The sequence below is a fragment of the Salvelinus alpinus genome, chromosome 8 (assembly GCF_045679555.1).
Source record: "Salvelinus alpinus chromosome 8, SLU_Salpinus.1, whole genome shotgun sequence".
NCBI classification, from domain to species: Eukaryota; Metazoa; Chordata; class Actinopteri; order Salmoniformes; family Salmonidae; genus Salvelinus; species Salvelinus alpinus.
Genome location: NC_092093.1, coordinates 14394697 through 14406820, shown reverse-complemented (window position 1 = coordinate 14406820; position 12124 = coordinate 14394697). Strand labels below are relative to the sequence as shown.

Sequence of the window (12124 nt, the reverse complement as noted above, 5' to 3'; positions counted from 1 at the left end):
CTTCAAATCTAATTGAAAGGCCCTCTGGATAAGAGTGTCTGCAAAATGACAAAATTGTCAAATGTAATTGTCCACGACACACAAGATGGAGGCTTACTGCATCTCTTAAGGCTGATTTCCCAGAAAAATTCAAGTCACTTAGTTACAGGATTTGACTTCCACTACCTGCACTATTCACCAGCCTAATTCCTACCAGGGAATAACTGTCAAGTTACACACTCCATCAAAGCATGTCCTTCAATTCTAAGAAACACCTCAGAATCAAGCCTCTGTATATCAAAGGGGCTAAAACTGAGAGTCTCACATCTTCCACTTGGCTTGGTTGGTATAATTAGTCCACTAGCCATAAATCTGTAAATATTAGTCAGAAATGTCTTGTAAAATAGATTTAGAGGGAAACGCAAGCTTAGGGCAACAATTCAATCTCGCTGTGTTCTGATTTATAATTCACAACAGTATATTGAATATGTCAGGTTGAGTAATGGTCGGTGTAAGTGAGCAGAAATATAAATAAGCAGGGCCCGGGGTGTGTTTTTGAGAGTACCTGTGTGTGTTCAGAATGTGTACGTTCGGTGTGGGTGTGTGTGCATGCGTGGCCCACTGACCTTGATAGGGGGCTTGCGGGTTATATGCGACACCAGGAAGTTCATGGCGATGTCCTCACAGTTGATGTACTCATCCACCATGTCGCGGATGGCCTGGGGCATCACGTACGAGTACAGGTACGCATAGTACTGCAGCAGAGACAACATGCAGCAGAGGATCAACCAGGGTCATGTTCATTAGGACACATAACATTTGAAACATTGGGATGAGGAAGACAGGCGAGTTGGCAGCAGAGTTATGTCGCATAGAGGTCAGGGGTCACAGGGTTGAATGATGGGAGAGGGGGAGGGACTGTACCTTGTGAAAGAAGGCGGCGCCCGTCAGCACCATGGACAGTTCACAGGAGTAGTTAGAGTTGTAGAGCCAGGACTGGTGGTTGACGTCCCAGGCATGGAACCTCCCGGGGAAGCCCACGATGCGGTCCCTGGCCTCCCTCCACACTCTGATAAACACAACGACACGTAGAGAAACACGAGTTACTGGCCATACTGTAAAACCCACAACCAGCCTGGTTTACAGTTACTAACCATACTCTGATACCAACCAGACTGTTATACAGGTACTAACCATACTCTGAAACCAACCAGACTGTTATACAGTTACTAACCATACTCTGATACCCACAACCAGACTGTTATACAGGTACTAACCATACTCTGATACCAACCAGACTGTTATACAGTTACTAACCATACTCTGATACCAACCAGACTGTTATACAGGTACTAACCATACTCTGATACCAACCAGACTGTTATACAGTTACTAACCATACTCTGATACCAACCAGACTGTTATACAGGTACTAACCATACTCTGATACCAACCAGACTGTTATACAGGTACTAACCATACTCTGATACCAACCAGACTGTTATACAGTTACTAACCATACTCTGATACCAACCAGACTGTTATACAGTTACTAACCATACTCTGATACCAACCAGACTGTTATACAGTTACTAACCATACTCTGATACCAACCAGACTGTTATACAGGTACTAACCATACTCTGATACCAACCAGACTGTTATACAGTTACTAACCATACTCTGATACCAACCAGACTGTTATACAGGTACTAACCATACTCTGATACCAACCAGACTGTTATACAGGTACTAACCATACTCTGATACCAACCAGACTGTTATACAGTTACTAACCATACTCTGATACCAACCAGACTGTTATACAGTTACTAACCATACTCTGATACCAACCAGACGGTTATACAGGTACTAACCATACTCTGATACCAACCAGACTGTTATACAGTTACTAACCATACTCTGATACCCACAACCAGACTGTTATACAGGTACTAACCATACTATGATACCAACCAGACTGTTATACAGTTACTAACCATACTCTGATACCAACCAGACTGTTATACAGTTACTAACCATACTCTGATACCAACCAGACTGTTATACAGGTACTGACCATACTCTGATACCAACCAGACTGTTATACAGGTACTAACCATACTCTGATACCAACCAGACTGTTATACAGTTACTAACCATACTCTGATACCAACCAGACTGTTATACAGTTACTAACCATACTCTGATACCAACCAGACTGTTATACAGTTACTAACCATACTCTGATACCAACCAGACTGTTATACAGGTACTAACCATACTCTGATACCAACCAGACTGTTATACAGTTACTAACCATACTCTGATACCAACCAGACTGTTATACAGTTACTAACCATACTCTGATACCAACCAGACTGTTATACAGTTACTAACCATACTCTGATACCAACCAGACTGTTATACAGGTACTAACCATACTCTGATACCAACCAGACTGTTATACAGTTACTAACCATACTCTGATACCAACCAGACTGTTATACAGGTACTAACCATACTCTGATACCAACCAGACTGTTATACAGGTACTAACCATACTCTGATACCAACCAGACTGTTATACAGTTACTAACCATACTCTGATACCAACCAGACTGTTATACAGTTACTAACCATACTCTGATACCAACCAGACTGTTATACAGGTACTAACCATACTCTGATACCAACCAGACTGTTATACAGTTACTAACCATACTCTGATACCCACAACCAGACTGTTATACAGGTACTAACCATACTATGATACCAACCAGACTGTTATACAGTTACTAACCATACTCTGATACCAACCAGACTGTTATACAGTTACTAACCATACTCTGATACCAACCAGACTGTTATACAGGTACTGACCATACTCTGATACCAACCAGACTGTTATACAGGTACTAACCATACTCTGATACCAACCAGACTGTTATACAGTTACTAACCATACTCTGATACCAACCAGACTGTTATACAGTTACTAACCATACTCTGATACCAACCAGACTGTTATACAGTTACTAACCATACTCTGATACCAACCAGACTGTTATACAGGTACTAACCATACTCTGATACCAACCAGACTGTTATACAGGTACTAACCATACTCTGATACCAACCAGACTGTTATACAGGTACTAACCATACTCTGATACCAACCAGACTGTTATACAGGTACTAACCATACTCTGATACCAACCAGACTGTTATACAGTTACTAACCATACTCTGATACCAACCAGACTGTTATACAGTTACTAACCATACTCTGATACCAACCAGACTGTTATACAGTTACTAACCATACTCTGATACCAACCAGACTGTTATACAGGTACTAACCATACTCTGATACCAACCAGACTGTTATACAGTTACTAACCATACTCTGATACCAACCAGACTGTTATACAGTTACTAACCATACTCTGATACCAACCAGACTGTTATACAGTTACTAACCATACTCTGATACCAACCAGACTGTTATACAGTTACTAACCATACTCTGATACCAACCAGACTGTTATACAGGTACTAACCATACTCTGATACCAACCAGACTGTTATACAGTTACTAACCATACTCTGATACCAACCAGACTGTTATACAGGTACTAACCATACTCTGATACCAACCAGACTGTTATACAGTTACTAACCATACTCTGATACCAACCAGACTGTTATACAGTTACTAACCATACTCTGATACCAACCAGACTGTTATACAGTTACTAACCATACTCTGATACCAACCAGACTGTTATACAGTTACTAACCATACTCTGATACCAACCAGACTGTTATACAGTTACTAACCATACTCTGATACCAACCAGACTGTTATACAGTTACTAACCATACTCTGATACCAACCAGACTGTTATACAGTTACTAACCATACTTTGATACCAAGCAGACTTTTATACAGTTACTAACCATACTCTGATACCAACCAGACTGTTATACAGGTACTAACCATACTCTGATACCAACCAGACTGTTATACAGGTACTAACCATACTCTGATACCAACCAGACTGTTATACAGTTACTAACCATACTCTGATACCAACCAGACTGTTATACAGTTACTAACCATACTCTGATACCAACCAGACTGTTATACAGGTACTAACCATACTCTGATACCAACCAGACTGTTATACAGGTACTAACCATACTCTGATACCAACCAGACTGTTATACAGTTACTAACCATACTCTGATACCAACCAGACTGTTATACAGGTACTAACCATACTCTGATACCAACCAGACTGTTATACAGGTACTAACCATACTCTGATACCAACCAGACTGTTATACAGTTACTAACCATACTCTGATACCAACCAGACTGTTATACAGTTACTAACCATACTCTGATACCAACCAGACTGTTATACAGGTACTAACCATACTCTGATACCAACCAGACTGTTATACAGTTACTAACCATACTCTGATACCCACAACCAGACTGTTATACAGGTACTAACCATACTATGATACCAACCAGACTGTTATACAGTTACTAACCATACTCTGATACCAACCAGACTGTTATACAGTTACTAACCATACTCTGATACCAACCAGACTGTTATACAGGTACTGACCATACTCTGATACCAACCAGACTGTTATACAGGTACTAACCATACTCTGATACCAACCAGACTGTTATACAGTTACTAACCATACTCTGATACCAACCAGACTGTTATACAGTTACTAACCATACTCTGATACCAACCAGACTGTTATACAGTTACTAACCATACTCTGATACCAACCAGACTGTTATACAGGTACTAACCATACTCTGATACCAACCAGACTGTTATACAGGTACTAACCATACTCTGATACCAACCAGACTGTTATACAGGTACTAACCATACTCTGATACCAACCAGACTGTTATACAGGTACTAACCATACTCTGATACCAACCAGACTGTTATACAGTTACTAACCATACTCTGATACCAACCAGACTGTTATACAGTTACTAACCATACTCTGATACCAACCAGACTGTTATACAGTTACTAACCATACTCTGATACCAACCAGACTGTTATACAGGTACTAACCATACTCTGATACCAACCAGACTGTTATACAGTTACTAACCATACTCTGATACCAACCAGACTGTTATACAGGTACTAACCATACTCTGATACCAACCAGACTGTTATACAGTTACTAACCATACTCTGATACCAACCAGACTGTTATACAGTTACTAACCATACTCTGATACCAACCAGACTGTTATACAGTTACTAACCATACTCTGATACCAACCAGACTGTTATACAGTTACTAACCATACTCTGATACCAGCCAGACTGTTATACAGTTACTAACCATACTCTGATACCAACCAGACTGTTATACAGTTACTAACCATACTCTGATACCAACCAGACTGTTATACAGTTACTAACCATACTCTGATACCAACCAGACTGTTATACAGTTACTAACCATACTCTGATACCAACCAGACTGTTATACAGTTACTAACCATACTCTGATACCAGCCAGACTGTTATACAGTTACTAACCATACTCTGATACCAACCAGACTGTTATACAGTTACTAACCATACTCTGATACCAACCAGACTGTTATACAGTTACTAACCATACTCTGATACCAACCAGACTGTTATACAGTTACTAACCATACTTTGATACCAAGCAGACTTTTATACAGTTACTAACCATACTCTGATACCAACCAGACTGTTATACAGGTACTAACCATACTCTGATACCAACCAGACTGTTATACAGGTACTAACCATACTCTGATACCAACCAGACTGTTATACAGTTACTAACCATACTCTGATACCAACCAGACTGTTATACAGTTACTAACCATACTCTGATACCAACCAGACTGTTATACAGGTACTAACCATACTCTGATACCAACCAGACTGTTATACAGGTACTAACCATACTCTGATACCAACCAGACTGTTATACAGTTACTAACCATACTCTGATACCAACCAGACTGTTATACAGTTACTAACCATACTTTGATACCAAGCAGACTGTTATACAGTTACTAACCATACTCTGATACCAACCAGACTGTTATACAGTTACTAACCATACTCTGATACCAACCAGACTGTTATACAGTTACTAACCATACTCTGATACCAACCAGACTGTTATACAGTTACTAACCATACTATGATACCAACCAGACTGTTATACAGTTACTAACCATACTCTGATACCAACCAGACTGTTATACAGGTACTAACCATACTCTGATACCAACCAGACTGTTATACAGTTACTAACCATACTCTGATACCAACCAGACTGTTATACAGTTACTAACCATACTCTGATACCAACCAGACTGTTATACAGGTACTAACCATACTCTGATACCAACCAGACTGTTATACAGTTACTAACCATACTCTGATACCAACCAGACTGTTATACAGGTACTAACCATACTCTGATACCAACCAGACTGTTATACAGTTACTAACCATACTCTGATACCAACCAGACTGTTATACAGGTACTAACCATACTCTGATACCAACCAGACTGTTATACAGGTACTAACCATACTCTGATACCAACCAGACTGTTATACAGTTACTAACCATACTCTGATACCCACAACCAGACTGTTATACAGGTACTAACCATACTCTGATACCAACCAGACTGTTATACAGTTACTAACCATACTATGATACCAACCAGACTGTTATACAGGTACTAACCATACTCTGATACCAACCAGACTGTTATACAGGTACTAACCATACTCTGATACCAACCAGACTGTTATACAGTTACTAACCATACTCTGATACCAACCAGACTGTTATACAGTTACTAACCATACTCTGATACCAACCAGACTGTTATACAGGTACTAACCATACTCTGATACCAACCAGACTGTTATACAGGTACTAACCATACTCTGATACCAACCAGACTGTTATACAGTTACTAACCATACTCTGATACCAACCAGACTGTTATACAGTTACTAACCATACTCTGATACCAACCAGACTGTTATACAGTTACTAACCATACTCTGATACCAACCAGACTGTTATACAGTTACTAACCATACTCTGATACCAACCAGACTGTTATACAGTTACTAACCATACTCTGATACCAACCAGACTGTTATACAGGTACTAACCATACTCTGATACCAACCAGACTGTTATACAGTTACTAACCATACTCTGATACCAACCAGACTGTTATACAGTTACTAACCATACTCTGATACCAACCAGACTGTTATACAGGTACTAACCATACTCTGATACCAACCAGACTGTTATACAGGTACTAACCATACTCTGATACCAACCAGACTGTTATACAGTTACTAACCATACTCTGATACCAACCAGACTGTTATACAGGTACTAACCATACTCTGATACCAACCAGACTGTTATACAGGTACTAACCATACTCTGATACCAACCAGACTGTTATACAGTTACTAACCATACTCTGATACCAACCAGACTGTTATACAGTTACTAACCATACTCTGATACCAACCAGACTGTTGTACAGTTACTAACCATACTATGATACCAACCAGACTGTTATACAGTTACTAACCATACTCTGATACCAACCAGACTGTTATACAGGTACTAACCATACTCTGATACCAACCAGACTGTTATACAGGTACTAACCATACTCTGATACCAACCAGACTGTTATACAGTTACTAACCATACTCTGATACCAACCAGACTGTTATACAGGTACTAACCATACTCTGATACCAACCAGACTGTTATACAGTTACTAACCATACTCTGATACCAACCAGACTGTTATACAGGTACTAACCATACTCTGATACCAACCAGACTGTTATACAGGTACTAACCATACTCTGATACCAACCAGACTGTTATACAGTTACTAACCATACTCTGATACCCACAACCAGACTGTTATACAGGTACTAACCATACTCTGATACCAACCAGACTGTTATACAGGTACTAACCATACTCTGATACCAACCAGACTGTTATACAGGTACTAACCATACTCTGATACCAACCAGACTGTTATACAGGTACTAACCATACTCTGATACCAACCAGACTGTTATACAGGTACTAACCATACTCTGATACCAACCAGACTGTTATACAGTTACTAACCATACTCTGATACCAACCAGACTGTTATACAGGTACTAACCATACTCTGATACCAACCAGACTGTTATACAGTTACTAACCATACTATGATACCAACCAGACTGTTATACAGTTACTAACCATACTCTGATACCAACCAGACTGTTATACAGTTACTAACCATACTCTGATACCCACCAGACTGTTATATAGGTACTAACCATACTCTGATACCAACCAGACTGTTATACAGTTACTAACCATACTCTGATACCAACCAGACTGTTATACAGGTACTAACCATACTCTGATACCAACCAGACTGTTATACAGTTACTAACCATACTCTGATACCAACCAGACTGTTATACAGGTACTAACCATACTCTGATACCAACCAGACTGTTATACAGTTACTAACCATACTCTGATACCAACCAGACTGTTATACAGGTACTAACCATACTCTGATACCAACCAGACTGTTATACAGGTACTAACCATACTCTGATACCAACCAGACTGTTATACAGTTACTAACCATACTCTGATACCCACAACCAGACTGTTATACAGGTACTAACCATACTCTGATACCAACCAGACTGTTATACAGTTACTAACCATACTATGATACCAACCAGACTGTTATACAGGTACTAACCATACTCTGATACCAACCAGACTGTTATACAGGTACTAACCATACTCTGATACCAACCAGACTGTTATACAGTTACTAACCATACTCTGATACCAACCAGACTGTTATACAGTTACTAACCATACTCTGATACCAACCAGACTGTTATACAGGTACTAACCATACTCTGATACCAACCAGACTGTTATACAGGTACTAACCATACTCTGATACCAACCAGACTGTTATACAGTTACTAACCATACTCTGATACCAACCAGACTGTTATACAGTTACTAACCATACTCTGATACCAACCAGACTGTTATACAGTTACTAACCATACTCTGATACCAACCAGACTGTTATACAGTTACAAACCATACTCTGATACCAACCAGACTGTTATACAGTTACTAACCATACTCTGATACCAACCAGACTGTTATACAGGTACTAACCATACTCTGATACCAACCAGACTGTTATACAGTTACTAACCATACTCTGATACCAACCAGACTGTTATACAGTTACTAACCATACTCTGATACCAACCAGACTGTTATACAGGTACTAACCATACTCTGATACCAACCAGACTGTTATACAGTTACTAACCATACTCTGATACCAACCAGACTGTTATACAGGTACTAACCATACTCTGATACCAACCAGACTGTTATACAGGTACTAACCATACTCTGATACCAACCAGACTGTTATACAGTTACTAACCATACTCTGATACCAACCAGACTGTTATACAGGTACTAACCATACTCTGATACCAACCAGACTGTTATACAGGTACTAACCATACTCTGATACCAACCAGACTGTTATACAGTTACTAACCATACTCTGATACCAACCAGACTGTTATACAGTTACTAACCATACTCTGATACCAACCAGACTGTTGTACAGTTACTAACCATACTATGATACCAACCAGACTGTTATACAGTTACTAACCATACTCTGATACCAACCAGACTGTTATACAGGTACTAACCATACTCTGATACCAACCAGACTGTTATACAGTTACTAACCATACTCTGATACCAACCAGACTGTTATACAGGTACTAACCATACTCTGATACCAACCAGACTGTTATACAGGTACTAACCATACTCTGATACCAACCAGACTGTTATACAGGTACTAACCATACTCTGATACCAACCAGGCTGTTATACAGGTACTAACCATACTCTGATACCAACCAGACTGTTATACAGTTACTAACCATACTCTGATACCAACCAGACTGTTATACAGGTACTAACCATACTCTGATACCAAACAGACTGTTATACAGGTACTAACCATACTCTGATACCAACCAGACTGTTATACAGGTACTAACCATACTCTGATACCAACCAGACTTATACAGTTTGATTCAATTATGTAGAGGAAAAGTCAGCATTATACAGGGGAGAATGAACGGAGAACTCCATCAAAATGTGACCACAATATATACATATTGTACTGTACATGAAGGCCTATAATGAAAATGATTTAGCTGACAACAAGGTCTCTACAGCTCATCAGCAAGGACAGCAATCTACAAGGAGAAGAGCTGTATAGAGGTATGTGTTGTGCATTCGTTTCTCTCCCACACACTGCACCCACCCTCATCTCTGAGGGGCTGTCCTCTCTGCATGCACACACACCTCTTCTGGAGTTTCCTACATTTCTACTTCTGGTGAACAGAGGAATTCTCCATAAGTCCACACACATCAAGTATATACTCCTACCAAACATCAGACCTTTTCCTTGGCGATCTAGCACATTCTCATTATATGCATGCTTTATAAATTCCCAGTGGAACTGTTGTTCTAGGTGAGGAGAAACATTCCAGGATAGTTCCAGGAGAGTTCAAGGTGGGGAGGAACATTCCAGGAGAGTTCAAGGTGAGAAGGAACATTCCAGGATAGTTCCAGGAGAGTTCAAGGTGAGAAGGAACATTCCAGGAGAGTTCAAGGTGAGGAGAAACATTCCAGGATAGTTCAAGGTGGGGAGGAACATTCCAGGAGAGTTCAAGGTGAGGAGAAACATTCCAGGATAGTTCAAGGTGGGGAGGAACATTCCAGGATAGTTCCGGGAGAGTTCAAGGTGAGGAGAAACATTCCAGGATAGTTCCAGGAGAGTTCTAGGTGAGGAGGAACATTCCAGGATAGTTCTAGGAGAGTTTTGGGTGAGGAGAAACATTCCAGGATAGTTCCAGGAGAGTTCTAGGTGAGGAGAAACTTTCCAGGAGAGTTCTAGGAGAAATATTACAGGATAGGTACAGGAGAGTTCTAGGTGAGGAGAAACTTTCCAGGAGAGTTCTAGGAGAAACATTACAGGATAGGTACAGGAGAGTTCTAGGTGAGGAGAAACATTCCAGGTCAGTTCTAGGAGAGGAGAAACATTACAGGAGAGTTCCTGGGGAGTTCAGGATAATTCATGACAAATGACACCATTCATACAGTGCAGCATTTTGCCTGCCCGGACATGCTGCAGTGGCTAACCTTTAGATGACGCACAGAGTGCTGTTCACATAATCACAAGCCCCCACTTTAAACGGTACTTCAAGCTACAGCCTGGGATTTAAAGCTGTTCAACAGTCAATTAAATCCTTGATATTTACCCATTGATCCTTGAAGAATGTAACTTATAAATGCCTGAGGGACGTAGCATAACTATGTCTTTACCAAAACCCCAAATATAGGCTAAGGTTTTATTTCTCCATTGTTTAAAAACAGCAAGAATGTAAACAATGCATAGCTTCAAAATATGGTAAAGATATTGTAAAAATATGTTCAGTCATTGCATGTAGAGCGCTGTGTATGGATTTGGGAGGGGTTACATTTCCCTAGCACAGCCATTTTGTTATTTATTTTTATCCAAGAACGTAGCTTTATATATGGTACTTACAGTGCATTCGGATTTTTTGTTTTGTTTAATTACAGCCTTATTCTAAAATTGATTAAATACTTCCCCCCCATCTACACACAATTCCCCATAACGACAAAGCAAAAACAGGTATATAGACATTTTTGCAAATGTATAAATAAAAAAACTGAAATACCTTATTTACATAAGAATTCACACCCTTTGCTATGAGACTCAAAATTGAGCTCAGGTGCATCCTGTTTCCATTGATCATCCTTGAGATGTTTCTACATCCTGATTGGAGTCCACCTGTGGTAAATTCAATTGATTGGACATGATTTGGAAAGCCACACACGTCTATATAAGGTCCCACAGT

General features: G+C 39.7%; 1 protein-coding gene across 3 annotated transcripts in view; it reads right to left on the bottom strand.

The window, feature by feature from the left end:
- LOC139582578 (exostosin-like 3) overlaps positions 1-12124 on the bottom strand; it is a 60476-nt gene that overhangs the window by 5136 nt on the left and 43216 nt on the right. For all 3 annotated transcript variants that reach the window (XR_011676383.1, XM_071412705.1, XM_071412706.1), the window contains 2 exons: positions 904-1048; positions 606-734 (listed from right to left, as the gene is read on the bottom strand). Coding sequence is in view for 2 of the 3 variants with exons in the window: in XM_071412705.1 (XP_071268806.1) it covers positions 606-734; positions 904-1048 (274 nt within the window). In the remaining variant the exon portion in view is untranslated. The remainder of the gene's footprint in view (positions 1-605; positions 735-903; positions 1049-12124) is intronic.